Below are 21,053 nucleotides of genomic sequence, written 5' to 3' on the forward strand. Positions count from 1 at the left end.
TACAATGTAACACTGTAGTGTCAGGTGCCACGTAACGACTCTTCGCTTCTTCCAGAGCCTCCTGAGCTCTGAGGAGGGGGAGCACCAAAATGCTTAACCCATGTTCAGCTAATTGTGTGTTGCTCACGAGTCACGACTGACCAGCTACCGTGCAAAAGTCTCGTGACACGCCTGGCTCCTGACGAGATTAGAATGCACCAAGGTTTGAACACACGTGGTTCAGGACCTCTGGCCTAATGCTAAAACGAAAAAAATAGCCGAGGCCAATTATAGGATGTCACGGGAGGCAGATGGCGGTAAAAACGTGTTCTTCGTATGGGGGCAAGCGCTGATTAATGCTTTCCCGGATGGATCTCCCTGCCGAAACTCGGTGCCATCCGGGAACGCTGGAGGCCCTGGTCAAACACCATGTTGCCCTCCTTGCTCCCTTTCCTCACGGAATTTAATCTAGGGTGTTTAGTGACCAAAATAAACCTCTTAAAGCCCCCAAACACTGTCGAAGACTGACAACTTAAACTGACATTCGCCTCTAGAGAGACTTCTCCTGTAATGGCGCCTGCGTCAGTCACTAACATGGCGGACATAATCGTGCGCGGCGCAAACGTCAGCAGCTCTACCCCAGACGCTCAGAAACAGCGGAGGAGAGCGGGGCCGTGCTCACTGATTGGTTCAGAGGCGGAGCGTGCCGGACTGGGCGCTCCCACAGGAGCCAATCAGGACGGCAAGAGACGGAATTGGCCGTTGCGCCTCCTCCCGAGGCATGCTGGGAGCCTGGAGGACTAGTGAGGAGGAGTTGAGAGAACGGAGCGGACGCCATGGCGACCAACATCGAGCAGATTTTTAGGTCTTTCGTGGTCAGTAAATTCCGGGAAATTCAACAGGAGCTTTCAAGGTAAACGCTTCCCAGACTCTTCTGCTCCCAAGGGACCGATAGGGCCTCACGTAGCTGTCCATGGCACCTTTCTTCAGGGACGCTGTCGTTCTTCGTCTCAGGCCCGGCTACAGCCCCGCCTGGGCCTGGGATCCATTTTCCGGCCCCCCCACCCCCACCCCCGTCCGCTCCCTCCCTTCCCAGCGAGGAACTTCGCCCTTTCCGAGGTAATCCCAGGCTCCCTTTTCTAGAACCGAGTTAGGATGTTCAGGCTTCTCCCCCGTTTGGTCATCCCCTACCATTTATCTACTGTAGGCCTGGTTGTCCACCAGGGACGGGCCTAGTTCCTTCCTCGGCTCCTCCGCCGCCGCGGCGCTTCCCCTCCCCCTCTCTGCCGCCGCGGATTTCGCCGGCCGGTGTCTTTGACCGGAAAGGGGTCTAACGGCCGTTTCTTGGGTAATCTTAAATCCGCTTTATTATTGCAAGCTTCAGACCATTTGGGGGTCGGGATCCTTTAATTAGATTATTTGGGTCCTACTGGGGCTTCCACCAGGTAGCATTCGAGTAGTTTAATAGATTGGAAATTTAAATTAAAACAGCTCAAATTAATGTTAGCTACTTTGACAGAATATTCGAGGTGAGGATGGAAGTGTACTTTGCATTAGTGGTAATTTTTTTAATTTAGCAAGCGGAAAGTGGACTTCATGTGTAGCTCTAAATATTTTTGTCGTCCCTGACCCAATTGACATATTTGACCAACACGCTACTTTTGTCATTGCTACTGGTTTACCCTTGCTTCCCCACAATTTGAATGGGAAGAGATTTTCAAAGAAATACTTGCTTACTCGGAAACGAAAATCGCGTGGGTCATGTTGTTATTCAGTGGTTGCCTTTTTGCTTTGTATAACGTAAATATTTGTTCCGAGTTCAAACGTATTGCTGGTTGTATTTTAAAAGTTGAGAGCAAGAACCAGATGTAACGTGAATTTGAAAATAAGCCGAAAATGCATTTGTAAACTGAGCGCTCAAATTAACATAAGGTTATTGGGGCAGTGATACAGTATTGCTGTAATATTTTTCCAGGATATATTGTTTTTTCATTGGGAAATAGATCCTCTCATTGATTTAGTTGCTTTTTAAAATTTTGTTATATGCTGGTTATTTTTAGGATGATGAGAAACGACCTGAGTGAAGAATATAATTTTCTTGAAAACTTTTTAATAGTTGCATATATTAAGTAGTTGTGTTTGCTGGTTGTAATGTCTTTTTTCTATACCTTTTAAAATTAATTTTTTGTATTAGTGTTATTGTTGTGGAAAGTTTAGAAAAAATAGAGGAAAGAAAAATTTAAAACACCACATGGTTATTGATCTTTGTTCTTTCATTTTTTTCTTGTGCATACAGATGCACATGTTTTGTGAAGTGTGTTCATCTTGTTTTGTGTTGGTTGTTTTTTTCACCTATATATTGTGAACACGTTTGTGTTTTATCAGTCTCAGTAGTCTTTGAAACATTTTTCATGGCTCCATAGAATTCTGTTGTAGGATTGTATTGATGCATAATTTAGGTGCTTTGAAATTTCCACCCCTTTTCAGCAGTTCAGTAAGCATCCTCACAGGTTTAAGATGATTACTTTGTTATAGACTGACAGGGGTTTTTTTTTAGCCCTACTTTTCTGATTTTTAAATCCGTGGCCTTTTTAGTAAGGTACGCACTGTGTAAGTGCTTAGGAAAAATGTAAAAGAGCTCCAGGAAAAAAGTTTAAAAAGAATATTAGATAAAGCAGTTTATTACTAGGGGATTATTCAGCTTCTTTTCAAATACTATGCTATGTATTGTCAGTATCAAAACAAGTTTTTGATTATTTGCCATTTCGATGAACTATAGTTCCTTTTTTTCCTCATTTAATTTTATGAATATGGGTTTGGGTGAGAGGACTGACTTATAGACAGCTTAAGTTATTATATATAGATGGTTGAGTATGAACTCTGGTTTTGAGTACCAGCTTTACCTCTTAATTAGATGTATGACGTTCAGCTAGGTTTTTTTGTCTTCTCTGTGCCTCATTTTCCTCATTTAAATAATCAGAACAATAGTGCTGATCTTAGAGTTTTGTTAGGATAAATGAGTTTAAAAATGTAGAACCGTGTAACCCTAATTAATAGTTAATAAACGTTAAATATTGCTATTGCTATTGTATGATTAGTTGTATTAGAAGTAGAAAACCAAATGTTCTTTAATAACACTTGGTTAACTACTGAGTTTTTTTGTTTTTTGACCATTCAGACTTTTATCAGGTAGTGGAGCATAATTGTCGACCCATTTTTCTACCTAAAATTTAAGTTAAATTAAGTCAAACGTGCTGTTTAAAGTATTTTTCAAAACAATTTTTTAAATTTACACAAAATAGTACAAATGACTAAGTAAATGATATGTTTTTCTGTTAAGATTTTTCTGACCCTGTGAATTGAAAATGTTAAATGATTCATTTACTGTTAATATAAATGAGTTGTTTTACATGATTTTTGATAACTGGGTGAAAATTATATAAATGTATTTTTCCTTTTCAACATTATGGCATTTCAGCAAGTCTGATCAATCTAAACCTGATCCAGTGCTACAAGTTACCCTTTTGACTTAATGTGTCGGTGGCTAAAGTTGTGTTCCTTGATACTGCTGATGGTGATTGTGATCCATGCACAAGTGTGGCTTTACTGTGGCTATAGCTTCTACCATAATGTTAGGTCATGTATTTTTCTTTGGTTTTGTGATTGTGATCTTAATAATAATTTTCCTCCCCTGAGATAAATATGCTGGTTGGGGAGTATTTTGTTAAAAAAAAAAAAAAGGTGAGCTTAGAAACCTGTTTGAAAGACTTTTTCTTAACTTTCACAGTTCTGAAAACTTTAATCGTGTGAAAATAAAAATGTACCAACTGTAAGTAGATAGTGTTAAGGAAGCACTGTTGATGAGGAATAGCATCCAGAATAAATACAAAATGGTGAAGTGTACAAATAAGATTGTTTTAATCAGTTGAGTTACAAATATTAATTTATTATATGGCATGATAAAAATATTAATGAATTTTGGTAACTTTTCTTGTGAAGTGGAAGGAGTGAAGGCCAGCTCAATGGTGAAACAAATACACCTATTGAAGGAAACCAGCCAGGTGATGCAGCTGCTTCTGCCAGGAGCCTACCAAATGAAGAAATAGTTCAGAAGATAGAGGAAGTACTTTCTGGGGTCTTAGATACAGAACTACGATATAAGCCAGGTAAGTTGGAGATAATCAGCTGTCTTGATAATCAGCTGTCTTGAAAACGTGAAGATTTTTTTTTAATAGTTAACAGTAATATTTCTTGATTGCAGGGTATTTAAGATGTTCATTAGATTTAAAACTTGAATAAGTTTAATTTTTAGTTTAATTGATTACTGAAGACTTTCTTGTTTAAGTATTTTTTTGAAAATACAATTGTACTAGAACATGAGCATCGATGCATTTGTTTACTTTGCTGGTGGAATATAACTATCTTTGTTTGGTTTAGTCTTATAGTGCCTCAGTGCCAGGATTTTGAATGTGGGTTTTCATTGAAAAGTTGTATAAATGGCAGTTTTGGAAGGTACAGGAGTCCGGACCATATCTGTAATGATTCTAAAACCCTGGAAGGTTTTATTTTAAAGCTCAAGATTAGAGATTATCTTGATTTTGTGTCTACTCCTCTTAAAGGTGCAATGAATGGAGAGGAATCATTGCTGGATATTTAGCATTTGGGGAATTGATTAAATAATTGATGCTTAGAAATGAAGGATTTACAATCAACCACAAAAATAACAATATTGTTTAGTTTTGGAAATGGGGGGCCATGGTATGCGTTCTGTTTTTTATTTATTTATTTATTTTTAGTATAGAGTATGGTTAAAAAAAATAGCATAGACTGTAGCCTTGCTTAGATTCATGGCTCTAGCAACTTTTTCTTGAAGTATAATGTAGCTAACTAACATTTGGTACATAATAAACAATTAATGGAGAATGATTAATTTTTCTTTGGAAGAGGTCTTGTCATGTGTTGATTTGCTTTTTCCATAATATTGATGACCTGGATTTCTGATCAACTAAGATCACTAAGGTTTATCTAATATGATATTGGCATTAGAGTAAATCTCATCTGGTTGCAAAGTGGATTATAAACCACTTTTTCTTTGAGATATGCAAATTGAAATGTTCTTAAGTTTCATGTTAAGGGCTGTACGATTTTCCTTCTCCAAATGGCTTTATTATCAGTTTTAAAGTAGAAACATTAAAAAAATTACTTCTTAGTAATTTTGAAGAGTATTGGGGGGAAGAGATGTTATTTTTATTAGAATGCAACATGGGTGAAAATTCAGGTTCCATATTTTACATTTGTTGTTCAGACCTTATACTATAAAAGCAATCTCTAGCATTTGCTGAGGGCTTACTTGGTGCCGGGCATTATTCAGTGTACTTTGTATGTTTTAACTGAGTTCGTCCTCTAACCCTGGAAGACAGAGTGTCAGTGGTTTGGCCACGTCTATTCATTTAGTGAGTGGTGAATTGATTGAGTATCCAAAAGCAGACAGTGTGTTCCAGAGCCAGTGCCATGTTGCTTCCTGTATAAAGAAGGGTTATAAAATAATCACAGAAGTTTTTTAATGTATGTTTCTGTGGGAATTCTAATAGTTAATAATATGAAAGATATTGATCGTAACTGTAGTTTAAAAGTAATTTGCTGTATAGTGAGAGCTGGAGAAAGTAATTGTTTTAAATGAACTTAGTAAAAACACACCTTAATGTAATTCTAAGAGTTTTTGTAGTAAATTAAGAAGTTATTTTTAACTGAGGCTTCAGTTGTAAAAGAAGTATTGGAAAAGTGTCAGTGTTCAGGTAACTGGTTTATGGCAAATAGTTTATTTAGTCACCTTTTATTTAACAAGAAGTGTTATGGTATCTTAACATGGAATGTAAGTTTTGGTTTATACGATTTATCTAAATCTATTTTGGGGGATATTTGACAAAATTAATTTTCCTAAATTTCAGACTTGAAGGAGGCTTCCAGAAAAAGTAGATGTGTGTCTGTACAAACAGATCCTACTGATGAAATACCTACCAAAAAGTCAAAGAAACATAAAAAGCACAAAAATAAAAAGAAGAAAAAGAAGAAAGAAAAGGAAAAAAAGTATAAAAGACAGCCAGAAGAATCTGAATCAAAGCCTAAATCACACCATGATGGGAACGTAGATGTAGAATCAGATTCCTTTTTGAAGTTTGATTCTGAACCTTCAGAAATGGCACTGGAGCATCCTGTAGGAGTGTTCGGCCTGTCTGATACCAGTGAGCCTCCTGCACTTGGGCTAGAACCTCCTGTAGTATCAGTGGAGGTATTAGAGCCACACACCTTAGAAATTCTGAAGCCAGCTACAAAAACTGCAGAACTGTCAGTTGCATCTACATCAGTAGTCTCAGTGCAGCCAGAGCAGGCTGTAGCAGTAGTGCTGGAACCGTCCACGGCAAAGATTCTGGGTTCCTTCGCAGCAGCAGTGCCTCCTCCAGCGGTAGTGCTGCAGCCATCTGAGCCGGTCGCAACGGGGTCAGTGGAGTGTCCGATGAAGCCTCTGCTGAAGTCTTTGGAGAGCACACCTCCAGAGCCGTCGAAGGTCATGCTGTTAGAGCCTCCGGTAGCAAAAGGGCTAGAGCCGTCAGGAACCCTCGTGTCATCAGAGACACCTGCTGAGGTGCACCCTGAGCCAAGCACATCGACGACAATGGATTTTCCAGAGTCATCGGCAACTGAAGCGCTGAGATTGCCAGAGCAGCCTGTAGAAGTACCATCGGAGATTGCAGATTCATCCATGACAAGACCGCAGGAGATGCTGGAGCTGCCCAAGACCACAGCGTTGGAGCTGCAGGAGTCGTCGGTGGCCTCAGCGATGGAGTTGCCGGGGCCACCTGCGACTTCCATGCTGGAGTTGCAGGGGCCCCCTGTGACTCCAGTGCGGGAGTTACCTGGGCCCTCTGCTACCCCGGTGCCAGAGTTGCCAGGGCCCCTTTCTACCCCAGTGCCTGAGTTGCTAGGGCCCCCTGCGACAGCAGTGCCTGAGTTGCCGGGGCCCTCTGTGACGTCAGTGCCACAGTTGTCGCAGGAATTGCCAGGGCTTCCAGCACCATCCGTGGGGTTGGAGCCACCACAGGAGGTGCCGGAGCCACCTGTGATGGCACAGGAGTTGCCAGGGCTGCCTGTGGTGACAGCAGCAGTAGAGCTGCCAGGGCAGCCTGTGGTTACAGTAGCAATGGAGTTGACCGAACAACCTGTGACGACGACAGAGTTGGAGCAGCCTGTGGGGATGACAGCGGTGGAACATCCTGGGCAGCCTGAGGTGACGACGGCAACAGGGTTGCTGGGGCAGCCTGAGGCAGCAATGGTGCTGGAGTTGCCAGGACAGCCAGTGGCAACGACAGCGCTGGAGTTGCCAGGGCAGTCTTCGGTGACTGGGGTGCCAGAGTTGCCAGGGCTGCCTTCGGCAACTAGGGCACTGGAGTTGTCGGGGCAGCCTGTGGCAACTGGGGCACTGGAGTTGCCTGGGCAGCTCATGGCAGCTGGGGCACTGGAGTTCTCGGGGCAGTCTGGGGCAGCTGGAGCACTGGAGCTTTTGGGGCAGCCTTTGGCAACAGGGGTGCTGGAGTTGCCAGGGCAGCCTGGGGCGCCAGAGTTGCCTGGGCAGCCTGTGGCAACTGTGGCGCTGGAGATCTCTGTTCAGTCCGTGGTGACAACAACGGAGCTGTCAACGATGACCGTGTCGCAGTCCCTGGAGGTGCCCTCGACGACAGCGCTGGAGTCCTATAATACGGTAGCACAGGAGCTGCCTACTACATTAGTGGGGGAGACTTCTGTAACAGTAGGAGTGGATCCCTTGATGGCCCAAGAATCCCATATGTTAGCTTCTAACACCATGGAGACCCATATGTTAGCATCCAACACCATGGACTCCCAAATGCTAGCGTCCAACACCATGGACTCCCAGATGCTAGCGTCCAACACCATGGACTCCCAGATGTTAGCCTCTAGCACCATGGACTCCCAGATGTTAGCAAGCAGCTCCATGGACTCCCAGATGTTAGCAAGCAGCTCCATGGACTCCCAGATGTTAGCAACCAGCTCCATGGACTCCCAGATGTTAGCAACCAGCTCCATGGACTCCCAGATGTTAGCAACCAGCTCCATGGACTCCCAGATGTTAGCAACCAGCTCCATGGACTCCCAGATGTTAGCAACCAGCTCCATGGACTCCCAGATGTTAGCAACCAGCACCATGGACTCCCAGATGTTAGCAACCAGCTCCATGGACTCCCAGATGTTAGCCACTAGCTCTATGGATTCCCAGATGTTAGCATCTGGCACTATGGACTCTCAGATGTTAGCTTCCGGCACCATGGATGCGCAGATGTTAGCGTCTGGTACCATGGATGCTCAGATGTTAGCGTCTAGTACCCAAGATTCTGCTATGTTGGGTTCAAAATCTCCTGATCCATACAGGTTAGCTCAGGATCCTTACAGGTTAGCTCAAGATCCCTATAGGTTAGGTCATGACCCTTATAGGCTAGGTCATGATGCCTACAGGTTAGGGCAAGACCCCTATAGATTAGGCCATGATCCCTACAGACTAACTCCTGATCCCTATAGGATGTCACCTAGACCCTATAGGATAGCACCCAGGTCCTATAGGATAGCTCCCAGGCCATATAGGTTAGCACCTAGACCCCTGATGTTAGCATCTAGACGTTCTATGATGATGTCCTATGCTGCAGAACGTTCCATGATGTCATCTTACGAACGCTCTATGATGTCTTATGAGCGGTCTATGATGTCCCCTATGGCTGAACGCTCTATGATGTCAGCCTATGAGCGCTCTATGATGTCAGCTTATGAGCGCTCTATGATGTCCCCTATGGCTGAGCGCTCTATGATGTCAGCTTATGAACGCTCTATGATGTCAGCTTACGAGCGCTCCATGATGTCCCCGATGGCTGACCGATCTATGATGTCCATGGGTGCTGACCGGTCTATGATGTCGTCATACTCTGCTGCTGACCGGTCTATGATGTCATCGTACTCTGCAGCTGATCGCTCTATGATGTCATCTTATACTGCTGATCGTTCAATGATGTCTATGGCAGCTGATTCTTACACCGATTCTTATACTGATACATATACGGAGGCATATATGGTGCCACCTTTGCCTCCTGAAGAGCCTCCAACAATGCCACCATTGCCACCTGAAGAGCCACCAATGACACCGCCATTGCCTCCTGAGGAACCACCAGAGGGTCCAGCATTACCCACTGAGCAGTCAGCATTAACAGCTGAAAATACTTGGCCTACTGAGGTGCCAGCATTACCTCCTGAAGAGTCTGTGTCGCTGCCTGAACCTCCTGTGAGTCAAAGTGAGATTTCAGAGCCTTCGGCAATGCTTGCTAATTATTCAACGTCAGCATCAGAGCCTTCAATGTTAGCATCAGAGGCTTCTATGACTGTTCCAGAACCACCACTGGAGCCAGAGTCTTTGGTCACGTCAACACCTGTAGAGTCTGCTGCTGTAGCAGAAGAGCATGAAATTGTTCCAGAAAGACCAGTGACTTACATGGTGTCCGAGACTCCCACAACATCAGGTGAACCGACTGTGTTAACATCAGGGCCTTCTGTTATGTCAGAGGCGGCAGAAACTTTTCATTCCATGAGGGCTTCAGGACATGTTGCCTCAGAGGTATCTATGTCACTGCTGGAGGCAGCAGTGCCTATTCCAGAGCCATCACAGAGCACTGTGGATCTGCCAGCCATGGCTGTCTCAGAGCTACCAGCTGTGGCTGTCCCGGAGCCACCAGCTGGAACTGTCTCAGAGCCACCAGCCATGGCTGTTCCAGAGCCACAGGCTGAGACTGTGCCAGACCCAGCGGCTATGGCTGTCCAGGACCCACTGGCTGAGGCTGTCCCGGAGCCACTGGCTGAGGCTGTTCCGGAGCCCCTGGCCTTGTCTGAGCCAGAGCACATTACTGTTCCTGTGCCAGTTGTTTCTGCCCTGGAGCCTTCTGTGCCTGTCCTGGAACCAGCGGTGTCAGTCCTTCAACCTAACGTGATTGTTTCAGAACCATCTATTTGTGCCCAAGAATCCACTGTGACAATTTCAGAGCCTCCTGTCACTCTCTCAGAGCAGACTCAAGTAATACCAACTGAGATGGTTTTAGAGTCTACACCAATAATACTGGAGTCTAACATTATAAAAGGAATGAATTTACTATCTGGCGATCAAAATCTTGCTCCAGAGATTGGCATGCAGGAGATTCCCATGCATTCAGATGAAGAGCCACATGCTGAAGGACACCTGAAGAATGACTCTTACGAAACTGAAAAGGGTGTGAATATAGACCTTAATATAAATAACCACTTACTTACTAAAGAGATGGAGCATAACACAGTGTCTGCTGCCAGCACTGGTGCTGTTGGTGAAACTGGCGAAGAGAAAATGTTGCCCACCAATGAGACTAAACAATGCACAGTATTGGATACCTGTCCTAGTGTTAGTGAAACTGATGTAGGAGGGACTCTGTCTTCTACTGGTCCCCTTGCTCTTGCACCTGACGCAGTGGGAACTGGTAAGGGTCTTGAATTTGCCACAGCATCTGCTTTCAGTTCAGTTAGTAAATATGATGTTGAAGTATCGTTAACTACTCAAGATACTGAACATGACATGGTAATTTCCACCAGCCCCAGTGGTGGTAGTGAAGCTGACATAGAGGGACCTTTACCTGCTAAAGATATTCATCCTGATATACCATCTAATAATAACTTTGTCACTAAGGATGCAGAAGGATCATTACCTATACAGGAGAGTGACCAGACATTAGCAGTGGCTCTCAGTCCTAAAGAAAGTAGTGGAGAAGATAAAGAAGTACCTCTCCCTACTAAAGAGATACTGTCTGATTCAGGATTTTCTGCCAACATTGATGATATTAATGAAGCTGATTTAGTGAGACCATTACTTCCTAAGGACATGGAACGTCTTACAAGCCTTAGAGCTGGTATTGAAGGACCTTTGCTTGCAAGTGAAGTTGAACGGGATAAATCTGCTGCCAGTCCAGTTGTAATTAGTATACCAGAAAGAGCTTCAGAGTCGTCTTCAGAGGAAAAAGATGATTACGAAATTTTTGTAAAAGTTAAGGACACACATGAAAAAAGCAAGAAAAATAAGAACCGTGACAAAGGTGAGAAAGAGAAGAAAAGGGACTCTTCGTTAAGATCCCGAAGTAAGCGTTCCAAGTCTTCTGAACACAAATCGCGAAAGCGCACCAGTGAATCTCGTTCTAGGGCAAGGAAGAGATCATCTAAGTCCAAGTCTCATCGCTCTCAAACACGTTCACGGTCACGATCAAGACGCAGAAGGAGGAGCAGCAGGTCAAGATCAAAGTCTAGAGGAAGGCGATCTGTATCAAAAGAGAAGCGCAAAAGATCTCCAAAGCACAGATCCAAGTCCAGGGAAAGAAAAAGAAAAAGATCAAGCTCCAGGGATAACCGGAAAACAGGTAGAGCTCGGAGTCGCACTCCAAGCCGTCGGAGCCGGAGTCACACTCCGAGTCGTCGGCGAAGATCTAGATCTGGGGGAAGAAGGAGCTTTAGCATCTCCCCGAGCCGAAGAAGCCGCACCCCCAGCCGAAGGAGTCGCACCCCCAGCCGAAGGAGTCGCACCCCGAGCCGAAGGAGCCGCACCCCGAGCCGACGGAGCCGCACCCCGAGCCGTCGCAGCCGCACCCCAAGCCGTCGGAGAAGATCAAGATCTGTGGTAAGAAGACGAAGCTTCAGTATATCACCAGTCAGATTAAGGCGATCACGAACGCCCTTGAGAAGAAGGTTTAGCAGGTCTCCCATCCGCCGTAAGCGATCCAGGTCTTCTGAAAGAGGCAGATCACCTAAACGTCTGACAGATCTGAGTGAGTCATTTAAAAATTTAATGGTATTAGAGAATGATTTAAAGCTGAGTGTTTTCTGTGAGTCAAATGGAATATTTGGGGTTATTGGTTTAGGATAAATATTTTTATCTTTAAATTTTTGTAGTTAGCTTCTGTTTAGAAAAGGTAGGAATAAGTACATTTGTAATTAGTGTTTACATGATCTGCTTTGGAGTAAATTAGAGCCAAGGTATTTCCATACTTGAATGCTTTCTTTTTCCTTTAACCATATTCCATAACTAAAAATGGCAAGTAGAAGTCCAGTTAAAGACAAGGCTAGTATCTGCTCAGGTTGTTATTGTATTTATTCCTACATAAATTTTTGCAGATAAGCCTAAAATCAAATGTTTCTTTTTTAATAAGTTACATGTCTTAAACTGGCAATACAGTACTGTTAAATGTTTGTGAAAATAACTCTGATTGGTATAATGGGTGATGGAAGTGAGTAGGGAATTTTGTATATGGGGAGTTAAAGTGATTTCAGTCTGCCTTTTAACAGATGAAGTGTTGTAATTTCTTCTAATTTTAAAAAGTGTGCAGAGGTGATTAAAACTTGACGGATCATGCGTGACTACCTGTAATAATAATGGATAACTTATCATTATCCCAGTGGATTGGACATTTCCAGGTCAGAGTTGTCTAAAGAAAAAGATCTTAACAGAACCCTAAGGGAGAATGCATTCAGTTTAACAAATGTTTCTGAGTTCTCTTTTTATTCAAAGCAGAGGAACAGTATATAATTCCTGGAGTGATTACAAGTTAGTACAAGAGACACAGATAAAATGTATACATGTCTCTTTTACCAAATAGTAAAACTGCCAACAAGAGTAGAATGTGATGATTGCTGTAATTACTGGTATAGATTAGGTACTTTGGGAGCACGGTGGAGAGGAATGTTAAATTCTGACTTAAGACTTGTTACTTTGAAGAGGTGGCAGTTTTGAACTTGGGCTCAAAGAGTGATTTAAAATATTGTCCGAGATTAGAAGGAAAGTAATTTAAGGGCATGATAGTTGTGGAGAATAAAGTAGGCTTTGGCAGGTGTGTGTCCTAATGTGTGTGGCAGAGTGATCATTACAGTTGTGTAGTCTAGCTATTTTGTATAGTGTTTGAATGGTAAGCTAAATGTGGACTTAATTCTTTTTTAAATATGGGGCATTTGTTTTAAAACTTTGAGCCAAAGAGTGATTTCATCACAGCCGTAAGCTAGGGCAGAAAATTGATGCCTTTAATTTTGTTAGCATACGAAACATTAGATAATACAAAATGTACAGCCTTTTAGGAAAACTGCTTCTTATATTTTCCTCTTGCAGATAAGGCTCAGTTACTTGAAATAGCCAAAGCTAATGCAGCTGCCATGTGTGCTAAGGCTGGTGTTCCTTTACCGCCAAACCTAAAGCCTGCACCTCCACCTTCAATAGAAGAGAAAGTTGCTAAAAAATCAGGAGGAGCTACTATAGAAGAACTAACTGAGGTAAGCTAGACAGAATTTGTCATTCTTAAATGGATTATTCCAGTGATGTTGACTCTGGAGCGTGCCAAAACCCGAATTGTGGGCTGAACTGATAATGGCTGGCACCGAGTGGCCAAAACCCGAAATACAGACGTGGCAGCGGCAGAAGCTCTATTTAGCAGGCCATTATCCGGGATGGCTAAGCTCCGCAGGCTAAAAGTTACTTCCCATTACTTTTGCTTTCCAGTTTTAGAAGCCAAACTGACTGAGGAGTGGGACGGTTCGTTTGAATGGAGGAGGTGTTGAGTGAGCAACACGCAGAAGCTCGCCTACAGTTTCGTTTCCATTCACGACGTGTTCACTGATCGCCACGAGTGTACTGCATATACGCAAAGACACAGACAATCTTCAGAAATGATCTTTTGCCACCGGAGCTTGGAAATTAATGAGAATAGCTGGCCATTGCCTGAAAGGAACTTCTTTCGCATCAACATTTCGGGTTTTGGCTGTTTGGTACCAGCCATTGGTGATAATGGCCGGCCATTATCAGTTCTTCCTGCGGTTCGGGTTTTGGCAGTAACATATATATTTTAAACACACTTATTTTTGTTTTTAAGAATTTGATCTTTTCAATTGAGGCTTTTTTTTTTTTTGTCTTTTGGCTTTATTTTATTAAAATTTGTTTTTTTTTGGAGGACGCTGAAATAATTGCTGCTAGGATCCAGAAATACCACATTGTTTCAGATATTGAAACTTGTTATTGGCTAGCCTTATGCCAGCCTGCCACTGTCAATATATTCTGTTCCCCTTGGTTACAAGCTTGGTATATTCTGTGTTTTTGGCTAAATGAGCTTTTTATCCTATTAAAATATTTTCAATTGATAAGGGATATGACAGATTCTACTGCTAGTATAGAGACATGTCCACCCAGATTTACTCTGACCTTTTTATAAAGCCAGGTAATGGAGTCGGTTCCTTTGCTTCTCAAGGCGGAATTGGCTTTGCTTTATGTGTCAGACCTCATCAATTGCACCCTCCCCTTCATGCCTTATATTCCATTCTTGAGTTCTGTTCCTTTAGAGACTCAACCTACAAAACATTTATGGAAAGACATGCTATCATCTAACCCAGTTGCAAGTGTTTGAGATTTTATTTAGCCATACATTTGGGGATCATGTAGTTTCTTAATCTGTCTCCTCACTTAGATTTATTACAATATGAATTACAATTTTTTTTTTTAACTTTAAGGACCTAGTGAAGGCTTCTGTTGCTTGCTTGTCAAATCCGAGCCCCTTATCCAAAACCGTGTGAACACTTAAGTGTTTCCCTATATATTTTAGCCTTGTCTTCAGCCCTCCGTCCCTTCTAATAAGTTTTTTCTCACCTCTTTACCACTACCTGACTAGGGTGACTTTCTTTTCCTTTCCCTGCTAATCCTTGTTCTTAACTATGAAAATCCGGCTTAGAACTCTGCGAGGAATATTCCTTGATTATCAGATTCTGCCTGATTCTGTTCTCTCTTAAGCTTTTGTTCTTTGAGCACTTATGTACTCAGTTTGTATTATATCAGTTTGCACTTGTTAATTGTGTTGCTCTGTAAAAGCGTTCCTCAGTTATCTCATGTGTATGTATTCCGTCTATTGAAACTAGATTGTAAGCTCCTTGAGAGCAGGGACCATGTCTTTTACTTTAGTTTTTTGTATTCCCTGGACAGTGCCCAGTACAGTGCTCTGCACATAGTAGGTGCTCAATAAATGTTGTTGACTGACTGACCAGCTAGAGTGTGCTTAAATAGTAACCCGTAAGCTAAGTTAGGTATCTGTAACCTATCATTAATCTTGTTTTACTTTTGAAAGTTGATATTATGTGGTTTTGATTCTTTGAAGAAATTACATGTTACTCTGCATAAAGTGTAAGGTTTATCTTTTGTTTGTTTTTACTTTTTTAAGAAATGCAAACAGATTGCACAGAGTAAAGAAGATGATGATGTAATAGTGAATAAACCTCATGTTTCGGATGAAGAGGAAGAAGAACCTCCTTTTTATCATCATCCTTTTAAACTCAGTGAACCCAAACCCATTTTTTTCAATCTGAATGTGAGTATTAGTGTTTCTAGACTAGTGAAACAGCACAACTTGTAGAACTGTTTAAGTAAAATTCAAATGGAATTTAGTTTTTAATTTAGGTTAAATACTGTGAGAAATAACGAACAGAGTCATTTTCGGATTATGTTGAACATCTATTGAGTTTTAATTAAGAAAAACATTATTTTTTAGATTGCTGCAGCAAAGCCAACTCCACCAAAAAGCCAGGTAACATTAACAAAAGAATTCCCTGTGTCATCTGGATCTCAACATCGGAAAAAAGAAGCAGATAGTGTTTATGGAGAATGGGTTCCTGTAGAGAAAAATGGCGAAGAAAACAAAGATGATGATAATGTTTTCAGCAGCAGTTTGCCCTCTGAGGTAAGTAACAGGAATATTATGTATTTTTTCCTTTTATATACCTGAATCTGCATTTTATTGTTATTTTATATCTGATTTGGATTCTGTTTCACTCTTCTTAGGGCCGGGTTAAACGGCAGGGCCGGGTTAGACGACAGATGAAACAACCCGCAGCTTCTCATTTGACAGTAACTCGATGCAGTTCACTTTGTGGAACCCAGCCACAAAGTGAAAAGCATCGAATTGCAGAGAAGAGTGTTATCACATCCCTACCCAACATTGGGCCCTCCTTGCACTTGTGGGAAGGTAGCCCAAGGTACAACTACTTAGCTTCCCGTTTTGCTTCAAGGCTCTATAGCTCTAGATTTTGGTGGTAGCAAATTTATTGGGTGGAGGGATTGAGCAGAGAGAGGCAGATCCTCAGGTTCAACACAAGAACTGGATTGGAAAAGGATTGTAGGCTGATGTGAGCATCTTGGATACGTAGCCCATTGCCCTTAAATAATGGTTTCTATTTCTCTGGGTTGTTTGTCAGATAGCCTTTAATTTTAATTATTTTCCCTTCCCTATGCTACCTTGGCCCTTTGGATTCTTGTGTTTAACCTAATGCTCAGCCTTGGTACTCCGTTTCCCTTCTCCTTCCCCTTTTTGCTACTATTAAAAGTTGGAGAAGTGGAATTCACACCTTGAAATTTCCAGGAGGCTATAGTTGTATCTTGTCAAAATGACGCGGTAATAATGCCAAGTGTCAAAACAGCCCCATTAAAATGCCGCCTGATTAAATAATGTGCTGCTAAATATAGTGCACATGAAAACAGCAAGACTGTATATATATGTAAATATATATATATATATCTGTATCTTTGTATGTATCTCTGTATCTGTACCTTTGCTGTATCTTTTAATAAACAGTTTACTTTTATTTAACTTGTTGTGCAAAATCACGCTTGGGGGATCTGGGAGGGTGGAGACTTACTAGGGGGGTGGGAGTTTTAAATGATACCATAGACTAGTCATCACCTCTTGCCCTTCGTTTCCAAAGCCCAGACATTTGTCCAAGGACTGGATTAGATATCTGATGCCCTTACAATGTAGGAATTCTTCCCCAGTTCCTTTTCTTGCAGTTCTGGGATATGTGGGTCAGAGAGACCTGTACTCTTCACATACAGGTTCCCTTTATTGGCCATATCATCGTCGTCCAATAAACACCTCTTATGATACAAATAAACAAATTCTGTTTATAAAGTTAAAAGTGAACAGAACCCAAATCAGAAACTTTGATAGTATTTTTTTTCCCCTGGGCTATTCACAGGTGACATTTTCACTGTGGTTTTCTTTTTACCTGTGGCATTTGGAAAGAGAGCAAGTTCTATACAATTAAGCTGGACATAACTAGCCAGTGCAACTTACAGTCACTGTTGATGATCTATATTTACATGGGGGTCAACAATTGAAGCAAGTTATACCATCACCAGTGAGGGAGAGAGAGGATAGATAGCTTGTTGGGACAGTTTTTAGTGAAGCCAGTTGAGTAGCTCAGTTGCTAATTCCCAAATCAAGCTACCTGCACATTTCAAGAGGGAAAGGTTAACTGACATTTGTAACTGACTTAAATCTTGTAGAGGCTGAATATAAACCATGGTGAGAGGGCTGAACAGACTGACTGAGAAATTCTGATACATACGCTTTTAGTAATTTCTTGAAGATTAAGCAATTAACAAAAAAAAAAACATAAGGGAATTATTTATGTGAGAAAAATTTTCCAACAGAGTGAAGCCCTATAAATATTGCAAAATTCCAAGGGATTTTCCTGGGAAGATAAGTGACCATAACTATTTTGACTTCAGTTGAACATCGGGAGAGTGCTTAGTGAATCCTGGTGATTATGGTTCTTATTGATGGAGAGTTTATGTGTAAATATATATATTTCAGTATTTAGCCATTTTCAGTTTTGACACTAAAACCGTGGTGCCTTACATTGTCATCAACAGTGGTTGTCAGATTTGAATGAAAAGTTGGGGGGAATTATTCCAAAGAAATCCTGCGGGGGAGTAGGTGGGTATTCAGATTTTATAATAAGTAAAGGAGCTTTTTATTAAAGCAGGAGGGGAAAAAAAGTTTTGTTCATGAAGCAGATTTCTCCTGTGGGGAGGATATATTCAGCTATTTGATATCAGAACTCTAAGCTAGTTTCTTAGACCATTAGACTAAAAAAATATATATGTTAACTATAATTTCAAATAAAACAATCCCAAAATTTTAGGAAGAAAAGGGACAGAATTTTGCTCTTGCTTTCAGGTCTTCGTACTTTTACCTAGAAGTAATATGAAACACCTAGAGGAAATGTTCATAATATAAAATGTTTAGTTCCATTTATTTAGTTATATCTTATAAATATATTTGTAAGATTAATGTTCTATATTTCAATGTTTGTAGAATACTATTGGTGACATTTTATGGGAGCATTGACTCTTGATTCCCTGTCAGGGGTTGAAATAAAGACTTTATAGAGAAAAGGAAAGTTCTTCTAAATGGTCAACATTTTAACCGAACAGTACTTTAAATTTTTTTACCTGTTAGTCTTTTTCATTTTAACAAATGTAAACGGAATTTGCGGTTCTTTAGTTTTGAGCATGAAACATTTAGGCAAAGATCACAGATTTGATCTCAGCTTTGCTATGATCCTTAATCCCCCCCAATTGTTTTGCACATGAGTGCTCTTTGACATAAGTATGAGTGGATAGACGTGGATGGATCAACATAAATCCATATCTTACGGAATATCAACTCATCAGACTGTGTGCCCTACTGCCATAGCATCGTCTTCCTACCCAGAAGCCAACCAGCATCATCCTCAGTAAGGAGTGACTGCAGAACCTTGATCATATTTGTGTCAATTTGATTTATAAGTGAAATCAGAAGTGTTGGAAAACATTTTAAAAACTGTCCTTGGGGGCATTAATTCTTGGTAATAAAGTTAGCAAAGACTTACTGGGTAGAAGATATAAATGTAGTCTCTGACATAAAATTTGCATGGGTTAACTATTTATCATAAATGTCCAGAGGTAGCTTGCCATTAAGTCTAGTGATTGTTTACATGTTAGGACAGTTTTTGTCTCTGGCAACTGTGCTTGATTTGTTACTATTGAAGAATATTTCCCTGTCCAGTGGAGCTAAAATTCCCTTATATTTAGAAGCTCTAAATTTTTGAAGTTTAGGAAAGCTGAGTTCTTGTGGTGAGACGAAAATTTTAATTGAAAATAAAACAACTAGGTCCTGGCAGTGCTTTAATGTGTTAAGTACAGCTTTGTTGTTCATTCTTCTCTCCTTAGATTCTCCTAGGTGATTAACATTGGAATTTCTTTACCATTTAATGGTTTATCTGTTTCTTATTATAATTCATTTGGATTAAATGTACAAGTTAACTAAGAGTTGCACTAAGGAATTTTATGTGAAATAATGAAAAGGTTCATAAATCAGTTTTTAAAACCGAGCCACGTAACAACTGAGGCAGTGTGTGTTTAGTGTGGCTTTTGTTTCTGTAGTTTTCATTTTCTACATGAACCTCTTTGTATTTTATTAATTTTAGCTAAATATTTTAAAATCATGTTTTGTGTGTATGTTAGGTGCTTTTTCTTTAATTCTATTTTCTTACAATTAAAAATTTCCTTTTTTACCATTTTTTAATTTGAGGTACCTGCAGTTACCTCTGTAGAAAATAATTTGCCTATTACAGGGATTATTTTTTCCTTACCTGATGGACCACCTTCTAATAATTCTCTTTAGTTCTTTTATATACTTTCATTGACTTTATAGGAAATACTTAAGATAATTGTTCTATTTATATAAACAGTTGGGTTGACAAAGGGGGGAGGTAAATTGACTTAGAAGGGTTTTTTAAATGAGGAAGATATAGAAGGTACACAGTTAGTTACAACTTAGGCCATGAAATGCATGTTACATGGTGTCAATTATATGTGTTTCATTAGTCCTGACAACTTTTTAGGTTATGGAAGTAGTAATCTGCTATGTTACTGACGTAGAGGGGTGAAATAACTTGGACAGGTTTTTATTAATGTGAGAACTGGAATTATAATTCAGGATACTCTTTTATGTGGATTTCACCTTTTAGAACAAGTCCTAGGGAGAAGGAAATTAAACATTTCCCCCCATTATAATACCTAGAGTATTACTACACATTACATAGAAAGTCTATCGTGTATTAGTGGAAATAAATAAGGCTTGATGATAGCTTGATAACAGTATTATGTACAGTTTAAGATAATTTTTCCCCCAGTTTTTAGCATTCTAAAACTTTTAGCATCATTTTGGTACCTTTTACACATTACTGTCTTTGAGCAACATTAAAAGATGATTAAGACTCTAAAGCCCTGCTACACTGTATAGTTTACTATATACTATATATACACAAAGACTATACAGGCCAATACAGTAGTCATTAAGTGAACCACTGAAAAATCAGTTGTTTAATTGCACTAGACACATTTCAAGTGCTCATTAGCTTTCACTGTAGAAAATTCTGTTGGACAGTGCTGTTCTAAAGGGTAGCTGTGATATTTTATGAGTGTTTTAATACTGATGCATAACATTTGCTGTAGTCTTTGAATATTACTGCTTTGGGGCTTTTTATTGCATATCCTGAGTTACCTTGAAAACCTGGAAATATGCTTTTTGATACAAACTCTTGAGAATCCTTAAGAGATTAAGATAATCCTGATTGATTCTGCTTTGAGTATATTTTTCCACATTAAAAAGTATGAATATGAAATTAATAGTCAAATTACTATTTGGTAATAAAGTTTTGACATGAACTTACAGCTCACTTGGTAAGCCTGTTGAAGAATAAATGAAGTTGTATTCGGAAAAAACTAGTTGTAATTTTATCTAAAGTAAATTTATATTAAATCCCAATGTTGATATATTAAATAAATACTATTTAAATAAATAAATAAAAATTCCTTTCAGAGTGAGATGTGAATTTAACGTATAATATTACTGAGATTTGAATGAAGTTTCATCCTGAGGATAATGATGGGGTATTTAGGTTACCTGCTACTTAATAAAGGTTAAAAGAGAAAAAAGTATGAAGATATAAAAATGTCTTCAAAAGGAAGAATTCACAGATAGATATGTTAATTTGCTTTCCAGTTGGGAAGAAGTAATTTTATTCTAGAAAAGTTGGGAGTTTTCGGAGCCATCTTAACTACATTTTTATGGCTAATTTACAGTTGGAAATTGGGGGATCAGAGC

At 40.4% G+C, this 21,053-nt stretch overlaps 1 protein-coding gene across 5 annotated transcripts in view; it reads left to right on the forward strand.

Annotated features, from left to right (window-relative positions):
• The first annotated feature begins 777 nt into the window (after nucleotides 1-777).
• SON (SON DNA and RNA binding protein) overlaps nucleotides 778-21,053 on the forward strand; it is a 31,322-nt gene continuing 11,046 nt past the window's right edge. For 3 of the 5 annotated variants that reach the window (XM_082624575.1, XM_082624576.1, XM_082624577.1), the window contains exons 1-6: nucleotides 778-892; nucleotides 3,979-4,145; nucleotides 5,928-11,867; nucleotides 13,199-13,359; nucleotides 15,288-15,434; nucleotides 15,615-15,803. In XM_082624575.1, the coding sequence (XP_082480701.1) occupies nucleotides 816-892; nucleotides 3,979-4,145; nucleotides 5,928-11,867; nucleotides 13,199-13,359; nucleotides 15,288-15,434; nucleotides 15,615-15,803 (6,681 nt within the window). In that variant the 5' untranslated portion in view covers nucleotides 778-815. Of the gene's footprint in view, nucleotides 893-3,978; nucleotides 4,146-5,927; nucleotides 11,868-13,198; nucleotides 13,360-13,585; nucleotides 15,151-15,287; nucleotides 15,435-15,614; nucleotides 15,804-15,904; nucleotides 16,705-21,053 lie in introns of those variants that run through there. The other 2 variants (XM_082624578.1, XM_082624579.1) reach the window with 2 other exon arrangements.

The sequence above is a fragment of the Mesoplodon mirus genome, assembly GCF_964341445.2.
Source record: "Mesoplodon mirus genome assembly, chromosome: 6".
Classification (NCBI taxonomy): domain Eukaryota; kingdom Metazoa; phylum Chordata; class Mammalia; order Artiodactyla; family Ziphiidae; genus Mesoplodon; species Mesoplodon mirus.